The 24,604-nt window shown below is 40.0% G+C and overlaps 2 protein-coding genes across 7 annotated transcripts; both read right to left on the minus strand.

Moving 5' to 3' along the window:
* Positions 1-126: 126 nt before the first annotated feature.
* Positions 127-9,249, minus strand: fbxo22 (F-box protein 22). The gene is made up of 7 exons (XM_032513800.1): positions 9,017-9,249; positions 8,600-8,732; positions 7,755-7,842; positions 5,720-5,818; positions 3,329-3,481; positions 3,067-3,232; positions 127-1,935 (listed from the first exon to the last, which is right to left on the minus strand). The coding sequence occupies exons 1-7, from the start codon at positions 9,145-9,147 to the stop codon at positions 1,542-1,544; spliced, it is 1,164 nt and encodes a 387-aa protein (XP_032369691.1). The 5' UTR covers positions 9,148-9,249; the 3' UTR covers positions 127-1,541.
* An 801-nt stretch (positions 9,250-10,050) lies between these two features.
* Positions 10,051-21,739, minus strand: LOC116692335 (tropomyosin alpha-1 chain). 6 transcript variants are annotated; one of them, XM_032520584.1, is made up of 10 exons: positions 21,471-21,739; positions 20,910-21,035; positions 18,613-18,746; positions 16,296-16,413; positions 15,160-15,230; positions 14,949-15,024; positions 14,776-14,838; positions 14,177-14,246; positions 13,401-13,479; positions 12,852-13,065 (listed from the first exon to the last, which is right to left on the minus strand). In XM_032520584.1, exons 1-10 carry the CDS (start codon positions 21,582-21,584, stop codon positions 13,062-13,064), a joined length of 855 nt encoding a protein of 284 aa, XP_032376475.1. In that variant the 5' UTR covers positions 21,585-21,739; the 3' UTR covers positions 12,852-13,061. The 6 variants fall into 6 exon arrangements, with proteins under 6 accessions (XP_032376551.1, XP_032376796.1, XP_032376635.1 ...); XM_032520660.1 differs by lacking the exons at positions 12,852-13,065; positions 13,401-13,479 and adding an exon at positions 10,051-10,726; XM_032520744.1 differs by lacking the exons at positions 12,852-13,065; positions 13,401-13,479 and adding an exon at positions 11,486-12,139.
* Positions 21,740-24,604: the final 2,865 nt, after the last annotated feature.

Raw genomic sequence — 24,604 nt, forward strand, 5'->3', positions numbered from 1 at the left:
AAAGTGGTGATCTGAATTCACAGTAGTAGGCATGTAGTAACAACCAAGGAAGGGACTGGGTCTAAATGTGCCGTTGCAGTGGTTAAGCAGTATAGAGTTAAAAAAATACATGCAAAAGCAAATATCTACGTGCTGAATGTGATTTATTGAGGAAATGAGCAGAGCAGATATGATTTAGCACATTTTGAAAAGTGCATCAACACCAAAACAACTTTGTTCAATGAGCCATAAGTACTAACCAAACCTATAAGGGTAGTTGTGTGTATTATGATACATACAAGGACTTTTAAGTCTTTTTAAAGACAAACTTGGAATTTTCTAAAAATGATCCATTCTTGCAACAATTCTTGCAGCTTTTATCAAAAAGTTGAATGTCTACATATAATCGCAACAACCTGTCCAACAAACATATATAGTATTTATGTACTGTAAATTTCACCTTTGCCTCATCAGAATATTCTTAAGGTAAAAGCATGACATCAATCAATGACAGGGCCATTTAGAAAATAATGACTTAATAAAGATTAAGGAATTTTGACAGATGCTGCCATCCTCTGTAAAATAAGAACCTTTTTCCCCCAAACGTGAAGCTTCGTAGTTAAGTCTCAAACAATACTATAAAGATTTAAAAAAAAAATACCTTTACCATTGTTCTGCTTTAGCAAAAGGATACAAAATACACCATCTACCCCAATTACATCACATTTTCTGAAATTGGTCAGCATATCATCAATTTCCAACAGTTTCCTAAAGTTAGAAACTGTAGAAGAACAGAGGCTAAAGTGAGGGGGAAAAAAGAGAGTTTCAGCTGGTCAGTGTCACTTACACAGCCAACAGGTGGACATGAGATAACCATTAACAGCTGGAAGTAGTAGGATATGACTTCACATGAACAAAAAAGAAGGCACTGTAAGATTCTGACTGATTTCCATGTACCCAATTGAAACATGGTGGATAGATATCTTGCAAAAGAGAATTTGTTTGTAGTCTTTTTTTTCATTAGCAAAACAAACGTCTACGTAACAAGGGAGAGCATTCTAATCAAGATTACCATGATTGTGTGGAAGAGGGACCACACTTCTCTTACTTACTAATAAAAAGTGCCTGCACTGAATTTACAACTATAACAATAGCTTGTGGGCCTCACAACTGTATATTTTTACTCACCTGCAAATCAAAACAATCGGGTTAACGTCAGCCTTGAATGTGTGCGAAATTTGGGCAAAGTATATACACATATTTTACAAGAGTCACATACAGTATGAAAACTTAAAGAGATAACCAGTTTGTCTTTTTATATCAACTTTGGGAAACTTACTAGTTTTAATATGAAGCTGCGTTTACACACAAAGTCACACACAATTTGCTAAATGATGCCATTACATTGACGGCTAGAGGGATCATTTTCAGCATGGCAGCACCTTTCTGAGTCCTAATGATACTGTACAAAATGTTTCTTGTTTCCAACTGCTGTTGCAAAACAGGAGCAGGGTGGGTCATCTTTTTCTCCTGTTGGTCCACTGTGACTGTGGGTCGGTCACTTAGCCTAGATGGACCAGGGTCATGACTGTAGTGTACTCATGCTGCAGACCGTCCGTGTCAGTGTCACACAGTGTGTAGTCGTCTTTAACGATTCGGTCGCAGCCAATCTCACCGTTGCCAAACAGGCCGAAGAGCGGAGTGTTAGGGAACACCTTGTGAAAGGCGTCTGCCTCTACGTTGGCCTGGTTGTTATAGTAGGTCTGGCCTCTCCCCACACAGGCAAACATGAACCCTATGGTGTTCCTCTCGGGAATTTTGGCTGCCTTTAGCCGCCGGATTGTGGCTTCGGCCGCCTTTGGGTTGCTGATGTCCTGGTCCAGGAGCACAGATGCCCCCTGCACCTTAGGGCCACTCAGGGCCAGGCCCACCACGCCATATGCACCCTGGCTACAGCTACAGGGTAAGAAATAATAGGACAGGGAGAGAGTGAATATTTCAAAGAAAAGTGAGTGAAAAGTGTTTAAATTAAGTGTTAAATCATAACTTCCAGTGTTATCCAATATAAATTAAATCAAAGCATATTGCAGGGCTAAAAAATGTGTTTGAAGAGAATGAAAATTATTTTGCAACGTATTTGGGACGAGAGAAAAAACCCTGGTAACGTTACAATGAATGTCGAGAAAACTGACTGCAAGTTTTGTGTAGCACACAGCTCCTACTAAACCTCCTTGACAACATAAACACACACAGCTAGACCCGCTAAATCAGACACCTGTCACTGCCAGCCCTGACAGGTCTCACACCACACACACACACACACACACACACACACACAACACACACCACACACACACACACACACACACACACACACACACACACACACACACCACACACACACACCACACACACACACACACACACACACCACCACACACACACAACACACACACACACACACCACACCACACACACACCCACAACACACACACACACACTTTACAGTCGATTGGCATGACTACTTGTTATGCATGCCGATGTGCTCAGCTCGTCAGTCTTGACAGATTTTGCGCCTAAACTAGCTACCGTTTATCGAATCATGATCAAATGGAGATTTGACATTGGACAGCATCAACATAATTACCCAGCAATCATCCCTGTGTATCTGTACATGACAACAACAGGACTTTGGACCTTTGTCAAGAGTATTTCCCAATAATGAAAAGAAGGTTTTACCTTTTGGCACCATTTTTAATTTAACGGGAGGTCTTCTTTGAACACAGGTATATTTTCAAATTGGCAATCTGAATCATTCGCAATGGCCCGCTTGCCGCCTGACATGTTGTCGGAGACCCCCCCCTCCCCACAAGCCCCAGAGCACTGACTGCCTGCGCTGTCTATATTTACACCCCTGCCAGTATCTATGGAAAAACAACTATCAAAAGTCAAACTATGTTTGAGGAAGCCTCAACTATTTGAACTTGAACAAGAAATCACTTCAAATTGTTATTTTTGTACTACAGCATAATTCTTCCCAAAATAGCTAAGAAATAACCCTAATTTAAATGAGGGACATTAACTCACCAGTGTCTTGGAGGAGAAAAGACACTCTCTACCAGCCCCCCAGCGATGAGAGCTTTGCTCTTAGCCAGCGGCTCCAGTATCTGGCTGAGGAAGTGTGCTCCTCCAGTTTTATATGCCTCATAGACAAACATCAGTACCACACGCAGCTCTGGGTTGTCAACTAGTCCTGGAAATAAAGTGCAACAGACAAAAGAGTAATGCAAAAACACGTTCTGGAAGAATTTACAAGACGACTGCAAAATTGTTGTGAGACTACACTCACCTGCTTCTTTCAGGGCTGTTGGGGAAATGGACTCTTTGCAAAAATGAAAGGGCTTGATGTGGACACCTTCTATGCTGGGGAACATGATTGTAAAGCCAGCCTCACCCTCCTGGTACTCCTGAGGAAGGCTGGAGTAAGAGCCACTGGGAGTCACTGCACAGAGGAACAGGCATGAGGTAGAATATTAAGTCATATGCAGTCACGTACACATGTCACATGCAATGGAGGCCTGTGAGTCTGCGTTTTTATTCTAGCAAACAACTAAGCAGTTTTTTTTAGCAGTGAGTTCCTCTTCAGTGGTCTACAGTGTACCGATCACTAAATTCAGCCGTTATAGTGTTTACCTGGAGAAAACTCTGCAGAATATTGGCCCAAGACTAAGAACATGAGCTGAAAATGCCTATTAATAAATTAAGTATTCTAAATATCAAAATTAAGCTAACTGTTTAAGGTCACTACCTAACTAATCCAGCGTTTACATAAATTCTAAGTTGATACAAGCAAGAGACACCTTTCAATAAAGAATTTTAAATGTCAAAAGGAGATAGGAAAGCACGGGTGTAAAGAAAAAAAACATTTGTGACTGCAGAATTCCATTTAAGTTTTATACTCCTGATATTGTTTGTTGACTGTCGCGGCTGTCACAGTCAAACTGTTAGTTGTGAAAACGGATATAGACTTCTTACAGCCTTAATATACAATGACTTTTGCTTACTTCTACTAGAAAAGTATGTTTGACTTTGTAGTTAAAAGATAAAGGATTTTTCTTCTGATTTTGGCACAGGCTGTTTCTTTGTCAGCATTCAGTGGCCATTAGAGAAATTGCAGCTCAGGGCACTATTCTCTTGGCTGTGGTGTTTTCAACACTCACAATAGCAATGCTAACCACAGAACCAATGCTGAAAGACACTTAATTGGATATTTGCTCAACAACACAAACTACAGTCTCAGAAAGACATTAAGTACATCAGGAACACCAACACACCAGGTATGATTGCACTCAATCAGTGGCATTCAAGGCACTTCTAAACAGGCTCAGTTAAGAGAGTTTAGCAAACGGGTGAGCTATTGTTCAAATGAGAAAACATCTGGCTGTCATAAATTTAAAGGATAATAACAAACCAGACATCAGTCACCACTCGTACACCTTTAATATTTTAATTTCTTTGCTAAGTTAAAACCCTGCATTTCTACATTAAAGAAAAAAATTCACTGTATTCAAAATGAGCAAAGACAGCACATTAGTATCCAATTCATCCCCTTCCTCCACTGTGTTACAGTTTAAGGAATTCATCAATAGTAACGCAGAAATAATACAAAGTGTCTAAGTGTGTCACAAGTCATCGTTTTAATACTGCGCAGCCCCACTACCAACATGCATAAATAATTTGATTACTTGAGGATATGTGGCAGTTTATTACAAGTAATCTATAGATTCAACCTTACCCAATCCAATATTTCATTCAATTGAATTAGATGTGTGGTGACCCTGTGGTGACCCACAGCTGCAATACCACTACATGAGTGTTATCACAAACAGCTAGGGCTGCCATTAAAACTGATGGACGACGGGAGCCTGTTAAGCCATCATCTTGAGGAAAGAGAACATGGCTGATGGAGAGTCACTTCTCCACAGGGTTGTGATTACATGGAGAAATGGGGAGCACAGCACCAGGCAGACTATGCAATCTTTCACAGAGAGAGGCAGGAAGGTGCCAGCCTCCAGTGGTGCTTTCCAACTAGGCTGCAGCAGTGGGGATTAATGTATAGTACTCGATGCTAAAAGGTGAACTATTCTTCTTTAATATACCCAAAACACCTGGTTGGCCTTCATTATTTCATCAGGGACCCTAAATGAACGTGTTAGGGCCGCATATTTGGAATGACATCACACCCGACTTGACTGCGTTCTATTATAACAAGTCCGATTTTCACTGTGGGGTTGGCTCTAGCCAGGTTAGCCACTATTGGCAATACCAGTTAATAACACATTACGCTGTTGTTGTGCATACAAACACTAGTTCAACGCGCAACTGTGTGTACAACTGACTTAGTGAGACACAAATAAGAAAGAAGTGCTAATAATAAACTGTATGCTACTACAGCTTTCCCAGCTGTTATTGCACGGATCAGCCATGTTGGATTTTGTTGGAACTCAGATTCAAGTTCAGGGGGTTGTTCCAACTTTTACCTCGGAAATTCCGACCTCCGAGTACAAATGGAATGCACAAATAGTTTTGAAGCTCATTTCGGAAACATTTATATATTAACATCAAACAAATGATTCCCTGTATGTGGCAACCCAGGCTTTTATTGGGAGGTGAGATTTGGATATCCCTTTTCTTTGATATGAATGAGGAAATATGAGAGGTAGAAAAGAGGAACACTTACAGACCACGCCAAGTGTGGTGATGCCCATGACGTCGCAGCCATTGGGGAAGAGCAGGCTCAGTTCTTCAACTGTGTCTGCACTGTGACGACTCTTTTTTGCTTCAAAGTAGTTGAGAGAAAAAAAACCTTGTTAATGAGAAAGGTCACTGTTTTTTTGAGAGTATCAATTTAATATGAATGCATTTATTGCTGGAAAGTAAAAGTTCTTTATACAACAATTTTAGATTGAGGGAAATGTACACCAGCAAAGCACCTCCTTCTTAGCAAGTAACTATAGAAACTAGGGAATCACCAGACGCCTCTTGATACGATATCATCACGATACCTAAGCCACAATACATTGTTATTATTATATTGCGATTTTAAACATATTGCAATATAATGCAATTTATTACCTTTTTTCCAACTTCTAATTTTTCCCAATTTCAAATGATGTCCCCAAAAGGAAACTGTCAAGATCTGTTTTGTCTAAAACGATCCATTCTTTTTTCAAAATTTCTTTTTGATTTTAAAGCAGACAAACTGACCAAAACATCAAAAGATCAAAAATTGGAGCTTGTGTATTGATACGGTATTGCCACTAGACATATCACAATACTATGTTGTATCGATTTTTGCCCCCACCCCTTATAAAGACTATAACATAAACTTCCCCCTTACTGACTGTAAACCAACTCTGAATGACACCTTTAACACATCTGTACTGGTTATAAACAGCCATTATATAAGTGCCATGATACAATCTCTAATGGGGTATTTGTGCTTAAAGTGCAGGTGATCAGTGATAACAATTATTGCAGAATTATTTAATTTGTCACAATATGTGCCATTGAAACTGCATTGACAAACTAACTCCATAGCAGTGCTCACTGAGTCCTTCTTTAATGTTAAATGATTACTTTGTCAAGTCCGTATGAATGTAATAGTGGAGTAAATAGTTTGGCTCATATTTGTGGCTTCTTGTTAATACTATAACTTGGTAACCCATAAACACAAACTATGTTTTATTTTACTAATATCTTGGAAGCACGAATGGATTTTAGAGAAAGTCCCTTGCTTTGAAACCACACAATGCCATCCCTCTGGTTCACTTGAAAAATAAACAGAGGCAAGACTACATTTGCCAAGCATCCCCAAAAACATTATTGTACTAGAATTTGTCTAAAATGGATGTGTATACAGTGGCTTGCATAGGTTAGCACACCCATGCTAAAGTTGACTAAAAAGAGCAATAAAAAAAAAAAAAAACATCTTTTAGAAACTGATCTTAATGCCTTAATTAAAGAAATTAGGAAAAATCCAACATTAACCCTCCTGTTGTCAAATTTGACCCATTTTTAAAAGTTTCTTCATCAGAAATTTGGATGAAAATTCTTTCATCCAAATTGTCCAAATATTACATGGATGGTTTCATATAACGCTTACTGCAAGTTAAATGAAGGATCAGTTCACTACTTTATTGAATTTTGGGTGTTTTTTTACCTCTAAAAAAACTTTGAAAAAAGGACAAAAGAAATGATATAATTTCATTTAAATAGTATAAAACTAGTGGTAATATATTGGTGTTAGTGATGTGTACAGTATACTGATGGTAGTGTTACAAAAATAACACCACCATATCACACTACTGACATGGGGAACTTTCCATAACATCATCTCAACGTAGCAAACCAGCTATTAGACTAACTGGAAAAAAAACATGACAATCTCCAATGGCATTTTTGATTAATTTGTATATGTGAACAGTCTTCAATATTAGGTATCTAAGATTTTAAAGCTTTTCTCAGTTCTAATTCTATCTATCGGTCAGATATTTAACATACATATTAAAACACACACAAGGTTTGCTATGCATCCCAAATGTGATGCCTACTAATATACAGTTATGATGCTGTTATCATACAATTAAATCATTATTTATGTAGGATTGTGTCAATTTTCCATTGCCCCTTCCTGTCCAGTGAAAACCATGTATCTCCAAATCTGTTGATTTAGAATGTGATACAATAAAGTCCAACAGCACTGACATCCCAACCTTTATTCTGTCTGTAGCAATACGCTTGTCCATTGAAGGCCTCATAGTCTACCAAAGCCAGAACTGTTTTGGGCAGGAGAAAAACTTTCTGTAAATAGTCAGAAACAGAAAACATGTGTTAAAACAGTTGTAAAACCTTTGTTAAGTGCTATCTGTACACAATACACAAACCAACAATATCATACTGGTCAAAGGTTTGGGGTCACTTAGAAATTTCCGTTGCACTCCATTATAGACAGAATACCAGCTGACATCAGTTACATTGTTTTTATTAACCAGGGCAGCAGTTTTTAGATTACATTATATGCTTGTATAGTTCAAATGTTTTCTCAGTTTTTTTTTAACTGATATCAGATTAGTAAACAGAATATGCCTATTATTATTATTATTATTATATATTGCATTAAAGATCTGCCACCCACTAAGATCAGCTGGTGTTCTGTCTATAATGGAGTGGAATGGAAATTTGCAAATGACCCCAAACTTGTGACCGGTAGCGTACGAACCCAACAATACACAAATCCTTATTAGTCAGTTTTACTTAAAAATACATAATAAAACATTGTTATCAGCTCCTTGACACAACCTGGTTTCAGCCAGGTTTTTACTCCAGGACTACAAGAGAGATCATTTCTGGCTGAGCATGTATGTTTAAAGCAACAAAAAAAAAAAAAAAAATTACTACCATCATGGCGTTTACCATAGATAGATAGATAGATAGATAGATAGCCTTTATTATTTATAATCATGGTCCATACTTAGGCTATTTATATACAGCCATTATCCAGTACAAATTGTAATGTTACATCGTCTTTTAATGCCCCAAACAGCTTTCCATGGTTTACCTCCACCTCCTCTGCCAGGACGCTGCAGAGGACATGGGCCTCTGTGTTAGACGGTCCACAGGCCGACACCCAGGTCAGCTGCTGCTGAGTCCTCAGCACTCTTCGGGCACAGTTTCTCCACAGCCTGCACACACTGAGGAGAACCACAAACACACTCAGCTGTAGCCTACCTGCTAGCTTGGCAAGACAGTTGGCTATTCAGTTTGTGCTTCTATCAGAAAAAAAAACATGACTAAGCAGCTGCAAGATATTACACACGAAACGTTAAGTAAACGACTTCTCAAACACATAGCTAGCTAAGCGTTTTAGCTGCCCCGTATGTCTATGGGAAGTAACGCTAGTTTCACTTCCATTCGACAGCCATTAACGTTAGCGAAGTAAACTGTTTAGCATGCAAACATGTTACCCTAACGTTACCTTGCGATCCGGAGAAGCGATTTGGTTGGCACGAACGTCAGAATTCGCTCAACCACTTCGGCAACATTGCTGAGTATGTATGAAGCCTTGCTGTCGTGTAAAGAAACGGTAACATCTTCACTTTCACCCATATTTCGCTCTCAAGTCGTGTGTTGTTTTTTACAGCACGGCTTCACACAGCAACCTTTCACCCGTTGTTCCGCCTCGATCGAAGTAACACACACACACACTGCCCCCTGCGGAGAGGAAGAGCTATGGCAGTTAAAATTTTCCTCCTACATTTAAATAGTTAGTAGAGGAATCTAGTCTACAAGAGGAACAAATCCTCAAAAAAAAGGCATTAGTTTTTGAGATACCCATATCCAAGATGGAACAAAGCACAACCATGTTTTTTCAAAAAATTTAGTTTTATGAATGGAAGTTTGCAAGGGTGTAACTTTCAAGGGTTGAGAAGTGAAGGGGGGGGGGGGGGTCCCATTTTCTACATATCTATACATGAAGGGACTATGGTTATACAAAATCCAGAAAATAAATAAGTTGACCATACTAATAAATAAAGAATAGTACTTGACTGTAAGAAAATAGTGATCATGTAGCCTTCTCCTAAGGGACAGCATCTGCCTTATCACATGTATTTCTGAAAAATAATCAGAATGTCACTAATTTAAGACTGATGTTCACAAACAGTCATTGAAAACAATTAAGCTAATATTTCATCAGTATCTTGCACACTTCTGTGCTTATTTCTGCCAATATTTTTAAGCGACACATTTCAGTGTACTGGTGATTGTTTGCAACTAGGTGATTACAGTTCATATTTATCAAAGAACTACATTATGTTGTGCATCTTGTTCAAAATACAAGTGGTACTTCCACTGTAAAAAACTCCGTGACGAGAATTTCATGTTAGAAAATAATGACAGTAATGACAAGGTTTCTCTTTTGATATTACACTTTTTTCCTATTTCCACGTAACAGTATCAAACAATACCAATGAAACAATTTGTAATAAAGCCAAACGTAATACTAAAATGATACCTAATCCAACTTTTTATTCATGATAAAAATGAGACAAACAAATCAGTTTCTCAAAATGAACAGAAAAGTGAGTAGTGTGCAAACATGTCGTTTACTTAGCTAATCACAATACTACATTTAAGCAATAGGCTAAGAATTTCGTCATGGCTAAACTAGAAGTGTACAACATCACTGACAATGAATACATGTTGACAATACAGAAGAACCAAAGACACATAAGCAACTTAACAAAAGCACACATAATAAAAGTCCCTTTATAACCTTGGCTTAATTTATGGCTCTGTTGGCAATGATTATGTGCTGTACATTTCCCCCCAAAAAGTGCAAATTCACCTAACATTATACATGTTAAATTATTAAAGATATGCAGTGAATTTTGACTGACCTTTGATTACAGTATGTAACGGGAACAGTGTGGTATAACTGTAGCTCACTAAAGCCATGTGCTACCCTGTGTAGAGCTCGATTCTTCAGGGTGACAAAGTCAGAGGACACAAACACAAGGTCCAACGTTATCTGTAGCAGCTGTTTCATGTACGGGAGACAGCCATATTCAGAGCAGATGTGGGGAGAGAGGAACAGAGCTGGGTCAAAGGTCAACTATCTCCATTAGAGTCTGATCCAGCATCTGCGTTAGGCTCAGGCCCTCTTCTTTAGCACGTGAGAGTTTATCTGTTAATATAGCATTTCATTGGTTAAAAAAAAAACATATAAACACAAAACAGTCCAAAGATGCACAGAATCTAAACAGACATCTTTAGTCCAGGATTACAGTGTTAGACATACGCTGGATATTGTTACAAACCTTATGAATGTGAGAAATATCATCCCTTAGTATATATTTTTCAATAAACAGAAGGTGGCATTCATTAAATTCATATTCCCAACTCTGATACTTTGGGCCAACTCACTAAAGATATTATGCTTAAGCTATAGACATGGTTGTGTCAAGGCTGCATGCCGGTAAACTAGGTTTAGGACAACAAACTGGCTTTGCCAAGTCTGTGGTTTGGCAATGTATTTAAAATTACATCCATGACCTACACAGTATCAAGTCCAAGTCTCAAGTTTCTGGTCAATTTAATAAATTAAAAAAATAATAATAATTGTGAGCACAAATTCAACCCCAAATTAGAGACCTCCATGGATCACCTTCCTCCTTTATATGCCACAGATAACCTTCTCAAGCCATCTTGGACAAATACCGCACTAGGTGAATGATTTCAGAAATCTGTCATTTAATAGGCACATGTTCCATATAAATTATACAGCTACAACATATTTATAACAACTAGCCATATGAAGAGATATGTTGCACATTCTCTCTACATGTGCCAATGCTCAGCATGGATCCTTTCTGCTTTACACCAAAGTATACTACCTCCTGTGTTATTAAGTAAACGTTTTTCTTTTCCAAAATTGCAACATCATTGGGTCAAGAAAATGTAATTTATTGTTAATGCAATCAAAAGAGCAAGTCAAATATGCATTGAAATCAAAATTATCAGCCGTTTAGTTTCCAGCACAGCTGAACACATTGTTTCTTGTAATTCAATTCTTATCTTTTTGGTTTAAAATGTGTCCTCCTTTTAGGTTTGCTGTAATAAGAGAGGGGGATTCTGGGATGTGAAAGTAATTTTGGACCCCTTACAGCATTTTATGAGACTTTCTAGGAGGTTGGCCGATAGCATCCTCACCAGCCTTCACTCCATGAGTAACTTTCTACTGGACTGAAATGCTATAGCCCCGTCATTAACCGAGTAAATATATCAAATCATTCTGCAAAGTTTTCATAACCTGACGTTGTCCGACCTCCCATCATAAACTGTACTTTGAGCATGCATAATGTGAAAATATTACATTGTACTATCATTTGTTAAAAAGCGTTACTTGGTTTAAGCTTTGCGTCATAGACACAGTTGTCTATACCCTTTATATACCACAGCATTAGACAATATGCCTCGACGTTTGAGATTCAGAAGAATGAAAGCATACGAGAGCCCATTCCAGTTTAAGCCTCGTTTAAGGCTACTCTCAGTTCATTGGTCAGAAGGCGATTTTTCTCAAGCTGCTTGTATAGATGGTCTTGGCAGTCAGAAAGCAGGTAAGAGGAAAGAGACAGAAGGCAGGTTAGTAAAGAAGACAAAGAGTTAGTGCTTTGACGCTAATCACAAAACAAGTGTGAGTTTGTACTCCAGCTTTTGAACTGCAAACCCTTACAAAACATACCAGCAAAGTTCCATCCTGTTGTACTAAAGCTGGACTGCCGACTTCATAAACATGTCAAACTACAGCAACAATTAACTCTGGTCATTCACATTCAAAAAACATGCGGCCATTAACTTGCTGTACTAGTTACCCATGGCAACATCACCTATTCATTCCTTTTGTACTTAAGGATTTTGAGAATTTCTTTCCCCCCAAAATCAATTTCTAATCTAATGATCAAACTCCCACACCGTTAACTCATTTGGTCACCAAAGTGGGCACAAGATATTAGGGTTGGAATACAATACAGTATATCCTTCTACTGAAAAATTGTAATTACAATACACGATGATGGAAACTGAGAGGACAGTTTTATTTCATGCGAACATTAGCTTCTTAAGAGTAAATATAGTTAACACCCCAATTGTGCCGTTACACTCAATAACAATCCTCTCGAACAGAAAAAGAAACAGGAGAGGAGCTTCAGAGTTTATTCAAAAGCTACTCCACATAACAAATTAAAACAGGTGACAAAAAAAAAAAAAAGATGGGAAAACTGAAATGAAGAAACATGGCAAGAGAAAGGGGGAAGGGCTGGCATAGATGGGATAATGTTTATTTTACATAAAGCAATATGGCTCGAAGGTCTGTATGAGAGACAAAGAAATGGATGGCAGCAGCGACAGCCCAATGTGCAGTAGTGACAGGACAGTAAGAAAATGCAGAGACAGAAAGTTGGGCTGCGCTGCACAGGGGAGGATGAAGTTCAACCAGCTTCTGGGGTGAGGGGTGTAAACATTTATCTGTGAAAAAAAATGGGAGAAGAACAAAAAGTGTTGAAGATATAAGAGGAAGAATGGAAAATAAATGACATGCAAAACAAAAAGTGGGGGAAAAGGATGCAGAACTGAGCCAGAAAAGCTACAGAAAATGAAGCTTGTAAAAGAAATGTGGCTAATTAGTGAGCAGTTATAAAAGAAAATACTACTACTACTAATGGTTAAAAGTTAACACAAAGGTTTGGGATATCCAGCCTAAGACAGACAGGCACACACGCCACAAGAGGGAGCCATTGTATCTTGTTAAAAGTAGTTCAGGTTGTTGAGATCTAAGCAGAAACGAGTGTGTGGTGAATTACATGGAGGTCATGTCGTTGAGGGCGTGGTCCAGCTCCTCGCTGATGGCCTTGTACTTCAGTTTCTGGGCATACAGCTCATCTATTGTGTGGTTATTATTTTGAAGTGGCAGTGAAAGACGTGTAATGGAATAAGAAGACAAACAGAAACAAAAATAATTGTGTCAGAGAACAGAAGTAAAAAAAGAAAACAAATAAAAGAAACTGGAGGGAAAAAAGGCAGGACAGAACTAGGAAGTGCACATGGAACAGCTGCTGATGCAGTGTCAGATTCCTGAAGAGTCACTGAGAAACAGCATCACATGTTCCGTGACCCTGTGAGGACTGCATGGGAAGAGCTGGCCTTGAACAGTCACTACACCAGAATACCAAACAGCATTGTGGTGAGAAATGTTGCTGCCAACATGAATAATATCATACCGGCCTCTGTAGATCCCCCATTTTGTCTCACCCCCCCCCCGACAGACAACTGACAGTGCAGATATTTGTCCTGAGTCCTATTTAACACCCTGCTGTCCAGATGAATAACCTCACATTGCACCAACGTTTACAAAAGAGGCTTTATTTTCTCTTTTATAAGTGTCCCTTGAATATAAAATATTACAAAAAAAGGACTCTACAAGGAAACCTGAATAATGCCCAACAAGGTTACTTTTTTGTGTTGGCTTGTTGAGTAGTAACTGCCTAGTACATCACAATTTACTGTAACAAACACACCCCTTTATTTTGTGAAAACAACTTTTTCAAATGCCTAAAAATAAAGTGGAAAAGATCCATACCCTCTAGGTCATCGATGGTCTTCTCAAGTTTGGCGACTGATCTTTCAGCGAACTCGGCACGAGTCTCAGCCTGAGTGGAGAAATACAGTCAAACGTTAGCAATTAACATAAAGGACCCTATCTTGCACCCAGCGCGGCGCAAAGCCCGACACAAGTGTCCTTGCTATTTTAAGACCGACGCAGCTGGTAATTTCCCGTCCCGCGCCCAGGCGTGCTGGTGTTACAGGGAGGTGTGTTCAGGTGACTTCTTCGTGTATTGGTATCTTGCGGCAGCAGAAAGTGATCGCGCCATTGACCAACAAAAACCTGATCTAAAGTCAATAGCACAGCACAGAGACAGAGAGAGACACACACACGCAATGTGCTTAGATCGTTAAAATAGGGCCCTAAAAGGTTTATATTACTAGCCAGAGCCCTTCAAGCATTTAAAGCACATAGGTGGTGTTAAAGAAATCAGAATATAACTTTAAATAGAAATCGTCTATATGCTAACTAACGAGTCAACATTCAATTACGAAGAAGCTCTATAAACTGCCTATGAAAAAAATATGAAAACGGGAAACCGTTTTTAAACGACTCCTTAGTGAATTTTAACTCACCTCCTTCAACTTGTCTGAAAGAACCTTGATCTCCTCCTCGTACTTGTCCTCCTTCTGCGAGTACTGTGGTTGCATACAAAGGCCAGAGTTAATATACAGAGAAATGGTAAACACATATTAAGCGTTTATATTGTGGATTATTTGTAATATGTCATCTTGGTCAGCCAGCGTACCTTCTCCGCCTGGGCCTCCAGAGACTTCAGGTTGTTCTGCACGGTTTTCAGCTCCTCCTCAAGCTCAGAGCATTTGCTGTTGATTTATGGTTTGGTTAAACAAGCAGTAGGGTGCCAGAGACAAAACAAATAAAACAGAATTTGTCTAAAAAAAATTTAAGTTGTGTGACTTGGAGGAGCACATGAACGAAAAAGGGAAGGAAGTTGTCACCTCTCAGACAGCTCAGCACGCTCCTCTGTACGCTCCAAGTCACTCTCAATGATCACCAGCTTACGGGCCACCTGAAATCACAACCTACAGAGTTTAATCCCACAGTATGTTTGACACATTGATAGTCAGGAGGATTCAAATGTATTCTACTGCTGTAACTGACAACTCTGGGCTTGACTAAAGTTTTGAGGCATTTGTCCATTGGACAAGAACATTTACATTTTACTTGTCCACTCACAAAAGTCACTTTCCCGGGTAGAGATTTCTCATTTTATAAAAAACTGTTTTGTGTTTTGCTGATGCAGAATTCAAACAAACCGTTGAAAGCATCAAATCAATAACATTAATACAGTTCAGTTCAAAGAGTAGAAACAAATGTGTCCCAAGAATAGGTTTCCCTTTCAACAAGAAAAATGGATCTCCAGACAATATGATTCAACTTCTTTGCACGCCTGTATGCAGTGTATCACCAGAGGTTGTGGTGACTTGAACCTTATACTTTATCTAACATAATTTTGTAGAGATCAGTTGATTATTAGCTGATATTTAATCCAGCAAGACACAGAGCTGAGGTTTTACAATAACTGATAAAGCAACAAAGCTGACCAACGAGCAGTGGAGGAGTAATGTTACGAGGCAGAAAGACAGTCACTAAATGAGTCACATTAACTTCATGGTTCATCCACACAAAGCACACTGCTATAGCCACCAGTAACGTCTGTAATGGGTATGTTTTCTGTGAACAATGTGGTGACGGGGGTAAAGTTAAGGCAGAATTAGCAAGCTAACACCGGCTGGCTGGCTGGCTGGTTCCACCGTACTTTTATGCTGCATTGTTTACAGACAATGAGCTGAACAGCAGGCTGGGTCTAATGTTAGCGGTCTGCTGACCTGGAGTTTTCACTTGTCCAGTGGGGCAAGTAAATTTCTCTTCCACTTGCCCTACAAAAAAAAAATTCCACTTGTCCCAGACAAGCGGACATGTCTTAATGTCAAGCACTGCAACTATTTATGACTGTGGCAATAATATGCATCTGACAAAGTGTTTATTGATCACAGCTGTTCCATTAAAGTAAAAGAATGTAGAACATGCTAAGGTCAAAGTTCAGAGTGCAGTGAACAGCTGAGAAACATGCCTCCTCATATTTGCGGTCAGCCTCCTCTGCAATGTGTTTGGCCTCCTTCAGCTGGATCTCTTGCAGCTCCATCTTCTCCTCATCCTTCATCGCCCTGTTCTCAATAACCTTCATGCCTCTGCAAGGAAAGAAAGTAGTATGGCAGGCAAGTCATGAGTACCATAGGAACAACAGTAGGCAACCACATTTTGATAGTTCCCTTTTGTACGATTGATAAAGACATGAGTGGTTTGTCTTATAAAAAAGAAAAGATAATTATTACTGAATAATATAATTATTATTGAAAGATAATTGTTTGGGCTTTGATGGCCAATAATTAATAGGATAGCTAGAAGGCAGTGGGGGGGGGGGGATTACTATCTGGAGACAAGATCTGGATACTTTACATGCTGATCTGTCAAATTATGGAAGTTTACAACACTGCAGGGTTTTTCCTGGCTCAGAATGGGCATCAAAGACTTCCTGATTTCCTGCATTCTAATAAATTTCCAGACTCAAAGCAGAGAGGCAGAGAGAGACGACATCTCTGCAGCTTATGGTGTGTCCATTGTCAGGGAGTCAGGTCAATGCTGCTAAAGCACTCAAAACTTTGGTTTTCATGCGACCTAAAGTTTGGCTCGCATCAGGTGTTAAAACAAACTGTACTTTACTACGAGACGTTTTTACAGTTTATCAGACTGTCTCAATTTAATAGGCTACTGATAGATGGCAGCACAGCCCGGCTGACAGATAGACAGCAGACGGAGCTCCGGCGGAAGGAGAGCTCTGCATCCGCCCAGCAGTGTCTCGCTGCACAGCCAGACCAGTAGTGTCACCAGGAGAGTCGGGTGCAGCCTGCTCGGCAATTGGAGATACCATTAGCATTATACAGCGCAATGTTCAGATCCAGTCAAATTAGCGCCAGCCGCATGCGTATACAGTTGTGGCTGTGGCTGAGAGGGAGGCTGACCTCTGAAAATCACATGTTTTGGTGCTCCTGAAATTCCTTTGGAGCTGGCTTTAACCTCTTCAGGGGGCACCAAAAACTTCTCTATGCAGGAAAAACCCTGCTGTGTACGTGACTGTGAGTGATCATGTATTAATTAGTCTGGCTCAACAGAAGTACATTTCTGGGATAAAGCCAGACATCCAGCACAATGCCACTCACGTTCTGTTATCTATTTTGCAAGGGCACACGCCCAGGACGGTTGTGACTGGTTTTAAATAAAAAATAAAAAAATAAACTAGCCAGAGCGTTTTCTCCTCTATCCCAGAATAGATTAGCATTGTAGCCAGACCATACTCCAGCACCGTCACAGTGCTGCAAAGCTTGGTCTGGCAATGCAAGACTATGTATGAGTAAACACTAAGTACGTCATGACACACACTCATGATGAGGAGTGCAACGGTATTATTCATGCTGTCAATACCTGTACTTGTCGTAATAAAATACACTTTCATCAAAATGCTACAGGTGTTACAGGTTTCCACTATTGGTCATAGTTAAATGCATTCACAATAAAGAAATTTGGATATCAACAATTCTGTGTGTAAACATAAAATTTCAAATTCTAAGAAAACTACTTTTCTATCCTCGTGTCAATTTAGTAAACCGTTCTAATGATCAGTGCAATATGACTTTCTGCCACCAGTTGGCAGCACTGTGTGAAATGTTAGGTGTGGTACACAAATAGCATGTATCAGGTCCAATCCAAGGGGCAACCTTCTGTGCTGACCAATGAAACACGCAGAAGTGCCAAAAACTGCCATTCATTAAGTGTCCGCATGACAATTTAAGAGAATACCTAACGCAACATATGGCTTGCTGTACATTTGATTCACTGGTCCAGTCTCTGATTTTTAGTACACTATAGTTTAGCAGAATCCAGCATTTCAGTAGCCTGGAAACCCAGACCCAAATCTTAAAAATTAAGGGTCTGGCATAAAGTAATGAAAGTCGCCCATCTCGTGGGGTGGCACCCAGTGTGCATTTGAAAATCTCACTGCACGCAATTGGATAACACTACAACCAATCACAACCACACACGGTGACGTATCCAGAGCCCCATATGCTTAGCTACCAGCAGAGCTAACTGGTTGATTAAACTGTCGTCATCTCGATGCAATTGGTGCAGCTCGGCTACAAGGGTATAGTTAATGAGCAGCGTTACTCGATGCCAGAGTAACTTGCTGAACAAATTCAAATTGTGCTCTCGCAAGAACTCTGGATTTCGTGGGTAGTATTTAAGTGCTAGAGTAATAAAAATAACACCAAAGGAGTTTATGAATGGATAGTGTTGACCAAGTAGGGTGTGTTTTGTGGGTGCAAGGTTCCCACCTCTCGCTCTCATCAGCAGCCTTCTCGGCCTCCTCCAGCTTGGTCAGCGCTGTGGACAGACGCTCCTGAGCACGGTCCAACTCCTCCTCAACCAGCTGGATACGCCTGTTCAGGGAAGCTACATCACCCTCAGCCTAGGACAACACCACAGTCATATAGAGTCAAAACAAGTTTATTAGTATAGCCTAAAATCATGTACTATGTTTAAATTGGCTTTGCAGGCTGACAGCATCCAGCCCATTCCGTACTCTCCAAGGAGAGCTTGGGCTGGGTCAGGAACAAGCCCAAGGGAGGGTGCAGGCTCTCATGTGCAGATTTTATGCACAGGCTGAGGGGTGGATGACATCCCTTTTAAAACTTTTTAAAACCTACCGTTGGTAGTACCTTAAAATACAATTCCAGACTAAGTTATCCACCGTTCCTTCCCTCCTTAAAATCATGCATGCAATTCACTGTGCCACAGTGATTTAGTTATCCTGTCGCAGAATAAATTAGAGCCAAAACATGGCGAACAATTTAGTATTTTGGAGGGGGATGAATCAGCTCCCTGCACTCCAACTAGCTAGTAGCTTGCATGAGTTTTACAAGGGAGGATTTATCTCAGAGGACCTGTGGTGCTGGTGCAACTAGCTAGCCTACTTGTTACAGGGCTGTTTGTTTATCCCTGACGTGCCGGGTGGTGTCCTTTCTTCTACCCATCATGCACTCACATCCTACAGTGGGCTAATTTCAAGAATGTCTATCTGATACCTGATTGCATTTGAGCATAAACCGTCGCTGTCTGGGCCTAGAAGCCATGCTTTTTGACCAGATTTACGCGTAATGCCGTCGAGAGCCAGGGGATTAATTGCCTTAAATAATTAGCGGCGGCTTACTGATTCCCTCGCGCTCCTCTCTTGGTTCAGTTCTCGCTGTAGTAATGCTGCCCGGTCCTCCGCCACATCGGCCTGGTCCTGCAACGACTTGATTTTCTTTTTCACAGCTTCAAGAGAGCTCCCACCGGCCATTTTTGCTCTTTTGGTCTCAGCTAAGCTAGTTTTCAGTCAGCTCTGTGCAGATTGCCTCCACTCAGACAAACACACACTTGGAGATGCGGCGCGTTTGATCCCACCCCCACCGCCTTAAATCAACCGCTGATAAGGATTGGGACGTGCCACTAACCCCGGAAGTAATCGATTTACACGCAAGGAATACAATTTATCAAATGAATAAAAATATATATATTAATTGTGAATATTTCCAGTGTTTTTTTTCCTAATTAAATGAATGTCAATTGTTTTTACTTTTGGTCAGTAAGGCTATACAACCATCTAATTTATGAGTTGTGTGAGTGCATCCCCTACAGGTAAATTGAGCTAAGCCAATCAAACTCCCAGCTCCTAAAAACACTGATTCAGTCATGAGCTAAGTTACAATTGTGTACACATAATTAATCGTTTTATAATGAACACAATACAAATCATATTAATGACATTATTGTAGGCAACCATTAGACCCCACACACTTGTTGTCATGTTAAAAATGCAATACATTTTTTAATGTTGCTAACACGTCTGTCTGCAGTAAAGACATACGACTTTTTACTCACCACCCTATAGCATTCCAGTGTTTTTTGTCTTTGATTATCTATTTATTATTGCATCAATTATGACCTATAGGTGATTCAACAAAGCACTCTTGTACTTGTACTAGGCTACTTGTACTAAGTATTTGTGTACAGCCTATTGAGTAGGCTATCTCAATTCTAATTGGTAGTTCCTCATTTTGTGGTAAATAAGCTACTCAAAATGTATAGGTCTTGTTTTAAGGTTAATTTTCTTAAGGTTGTGGCAGATTGTGAAGTAATCAATTAGACGTTACTGCTGTTACATGAAACGCAGTCAATAAACAAGTAATTTTATCAGGGTTGAACATATCTGTATAAGCGCCAACTGAAACCCGAACAAGCACCAATCTGATTTTACCCACCAAAATATATGCGTGTAAAAGGCTCCCTGAAACCCTCCACTGGTTCTCAAATTAATACAAATGACTGTGGAATGCATTGGTAAGCCCGTGAGCAGGGACCTTACAGCACAAAAGCTAAACTTAACAATCTATATTTTCATCCTATAAAACTTGTAGGTCTCTTTTAATTAAGCATTGCCTTACTTAATCATTAGAGTAAATCGGTATGGGGACTGGTAATCTTAGTTTCCCAAGGGGACCAAAGGGGTGGTTCAAGGTCAACCCATTAGGCAATAGGTGACCCACTAGGGCTTCTCCACCAGTCAGCGGTACTGTCTGCCCAAACTCACATCTGTGGCTTTCTTCTCAGCGAGCTCCAGTTTCTCCTGGGCATCTTTCAGGGCTTCAGAGTACTTGTCCAACTCATCCTCAGTTGATTTCAGCTTTTTCTGCAGTGCTACCAGGTCATCCTCAAGCTTGATTACAGAGACACAAGAGCCAGCATTACTCTCAGACTCAATCACACCTCGTGTTGTACATTATACTGTATGTGAATAATCTGTAAGGTGTGGAAATACTCGTTTTTTGCTCTACTTAATGAACTCTATATCAATAAATGCAATGTTTCTAGGCTGTTAAAACATACCTATTATGAAATTGCGGAATCATAAGAAAACCAATAGTAAATGTAAGATTCAGTTAACAACTTCATGCAGCCCAAATTAAAGGTAAAGTAAAGATAAACAAACAAAGATATTGTGATTTCTAAAAACTTTTGTAATTCTTTGGACACACAAACATTTATTCTCAGTTACAGGACACTGGGCATGCAGAAACAATAAAGCGCATGGCGCACCGTGCCATTGGCACCGGTGCGTAAAAGCACCATCCGTGTTACAACGGATGTCGACCTGTTTGCTCCTGTCCTCAGCTGCTTTCTTGTCTGACTCGGCCTGCTCGGCTCTGTCCATGGCATTCTCCTTGTCGAGCTTGAGCATCTGCATCTTCTTCTTGATGGCATCCATGGCTGCTAATTGATGGGGGTCTGCGCAAACCAAAAACCAAACAAACTGAAAGGAGCGTCTGAACCACACTGAAGCTGGAGTGCGAGCTCGCCTGGGTTGTAGTGAGTCAATATATGTAGTTTGACTAGGCAGCTACTGGATACCTAATACTTTTTTTCAAACAACTGCAGCTGTTTGTCAACGCGGGACCTGTCTTTTTTTCTGGATCTCTTCAGTGATTCGCTCTTCGAAGACATTTGACCACTTCTATGACTGAGCAAGGGGTGTAGACGTCAGAAGGGCACTCCCCCCTCACACCAAGATTTCTCAGTCCACTCCTATTTCTAGCCCCCCCCTCACACACACACACACACACACACACACACACACACACACACACACACACACACACACACACACACACACACACACAATGACATGCCAGAAGGAGAGTGTCAAGACTCCAAGAAGTAGCAGCTCCTCTGAAGTTATTTGGGAGAAACATGCCAATAGTGACCTTATTATTATCCAGGAAAACAACCCATAAAATACTCTGAGAAAAGGCAAATTAAGAATAAATTGACCATTGTCTTGCAATTATTTTATACTTTTGACATCTGTCAGTGTCAAAATAAAGGATTTTTGACACTGTTGAATGAACAATGTACTCAACCAATTTCAACAGAGATTTGAGCCAGAATGAATTGTAATAGCACCAGAGCTATTCATACAAAACAAATAGATCTGATTGGATAAGCCCCTGTGAAAGTTCTCTTTGTGGGGTCATATTAGCCCACATGGCTTGTTTGTCTTCCGGGGATCATTTCAGCAGCTCCCTTACAGCATAGTTCAACATCCGAAACAGCAATCAGATAGGCTTTGCTCTCTGAAGACATATATCATCAAGCTTGTCCAACTCCTCTCTCAGCTAATAGATGCCTAAGAGTTATATCTCAAATGGCCGCAGTGGATACAAAAGCTTTGGCATTTCAACAGCTTCCTGCGTGTGCCTCTGTGATAGTTCACAGGGCCACAGGCACACCTGCAGCTGTCACACACAACCTGTGGTCAGGACTGGTGGATTGTTGAGTAATAATAGTTTACAGTCAGTAATTAAATTTGTACATATTGGGTAAATTGTACCATGAGAAGAAAAATCAAGCTCAAATTAAAAAAAAGAAGTTAATAATTAGTGAAATCAAGATGTGTAGGTGCTGTAGACACATGCACTAGTGTTACGTAATACTTGATGAACAGCACTGTCGTCTTGTTCATGAGGCACAACAACCCACGCTGAAGGTATTTTGTCATTCTCTAAGGAGCTTTACACGCTAGCATCCTTTCTTTCTTTCCCTGTCTCCACTTTTCTGCTTGTGTTTTGTTGAGTGCATATTTTGGGGATCTTACTGCTTGGAAAGCACTTTTTTTCCCTTGCTAAGCCTGACTTTTACAAAAGGGGCATTAGCTTTCTTTATTCAAATCTGATCATTTACTGACTTGTGACAGGCTCACAATGCCCATTCAATGGAGGGATAACATTCAAAATGGGTGTACGAGACAACAAAAACCCAACATGTTGTTACTTCTTCTTTTCTAAAGTTTTAAGCAATCATACATAGAACTGGACAAATCTAGTCTCAATAATAAATGCTTCTTGGTTAGAACAGCTTATTAAGAAGCCCTTGTGGAAGATTCAATCAAATTGCTCTTAAAGTGCTTGTTGCCACATTTTGAAGATTATTTTCTGTAAAGTCTATTTTTTTACATAAAACTGTTTGTCCCTTTAATTCTGTATTTTTACTCCAATATTTAATTTCTTTGGGAGTCTAGCCTGAAGTCCTTCCTGTGTAGCTTTTTTAAGGCAGTCAGCTGTCACTGTGCTGTCATATCCCGTCATATGTTTTGTGAACTGTTAAGTAGCCGGCATGTCAGTCATGTACAGAGATCAGAGAGGCTCATGGCACAATCCATGTCACCCTAGCCCCCCGGATAGATGAACATCAACACATTGTACCTGTCCAGCAATTAATAATTTACTCAGATTAAGGTTTAGGATGTTGACATAGGGGAAGGGTCCGGAAATAATTTTAACAAACTTGGTCCTATTCTCTATAGGGCAGACAGTCTTCATAGATCACTACAGTATGGTACAGTACAGTATACAGTACATGGGATTTTTATATTCTCCTCCGAGGGCCATTATACATGGACAACATGCAGTTTTGCCCGCAACAAAAACCAAGTGTTTATCTTCACAGCTTCTTTGAAGCGTTTTATCACATTGTTTTATAAACGCTAACGCCAGGGAACTTGTCTGTAGGGGTGATCCGAGTATCCGGCTGAAACAAGTATCCGGTACGGATAAAGCACTTTTGCCGAGTACAAGTATTATACGAGTAATATGAGTTAATATCCGTACTCGGATTGAATACGACTCCTCAACTGGCCGCGCAGCGTTCTGTGATAATCACAGCGCCCCCCCACAAACCTGCTCGGCTCAATCACACACACACACCGAACATGGAGAAATGCGCTCCCTCTCTCTCTCCCTCTCTCTCTCCCTCTCTTGCTCCGTCAGTCAATCGGGTCTGCAGGTCTGGTTCCGTTAACGTTTAGGGTTTCTTCAGCTTCAGGTTTGTTTTTAACTTCGGTTTATAGTACTAACATAGTAACCAGTAGATTTCTGGTGAACGTGGGTTTCAGACATGCTGATTGGTTTAAATATGACTCCCGCTGCGTCTCTGCCATCGGAGATTTTTATTTTTTTTTTTAACTGTCAGCTGTGTTAAACTGTCATTTTACAGTTTTCAGACCAAATAGTGACAGCACAGTTGGGTCAATCCTTGACGCTGCAGTGTCAGACAACAAATGAAGGCCAGAGCTGTTTGAATGGTAGATGTGTTGAGAAAGCTGGGTGAGCAGCTCCCAGACAAAAATGGGAGTATTGTGATGATTTCATTGTCTAGACTGGAATTTCTAACTTCCTCCTCAATAATTTAAAGTATCGAGATGGAACAATGTTGGTGTTTCATCCTATCCGT

The sequence above is a fragment of the Etheostoma spectabile genome, chromosome 1, assembly GCF_008692095.1.
Source record: "Etheostoma spectabile isolate EspeVRDwgs_2016 chromosome 1, UIUC_Espe_1.0, whole genome shotgun sequence".
Taxonomy (NCBI): domain Eukaryota; kingdom Metazoa; phylum Chordata; class Actinopteri; order Perciformes; family Percidae; genus Etheostoma; species Etheostoma spectabile.

Excerpts from the sequence above, each read along its gene's own strand:
- fbxo22 (XM_032513800.1), bottom strand. The coding sequence starts at position 9,147 with ATGGGTGAAAGTGAAGATGTTACCGTTTCTTTACACGACAGCAAGGCT. Across the intron at positions 7,843-8,599 it reads TCCTGGCAGAGGAGGTGGAG|AAAGTTTTTCTCCTGCCCAA; the intron begins GTAAACCATGGA and ends GACTATTTACAG. Across the intron at positions 5,819-7,754 it reads TTGCTACAGACAGAATAAAG|CAAAAAAGAGTCGTCACAGT; the intron begins GTTGGGATGTCA and ends ACTACTTTGAAG.
- LOC116692335 (XM_032520660.1), bottom strand. The coding sequence starts at position 21,584 with ATGGATGCCATCAAGAAGAAGATGCAGATGCTCAAGCTCGACAAGGAG. Across the intron at positions 18,747-20,909 it reads CTGAGAAGAAAGCCACAGAT|GCTGAGGGTGATGTAGCTTC; the intron begins GTGAGTTTGGGC and ends GTGTTGTCCTAG. Across the intron at positions 15,025-15,159 it reads CGTGCTGAGCTGTCTGAGAG|CAAATGCTCTGAGCTTGAGG; the intron begins GTGACAACTTCC and ends ATAAATCAACAG.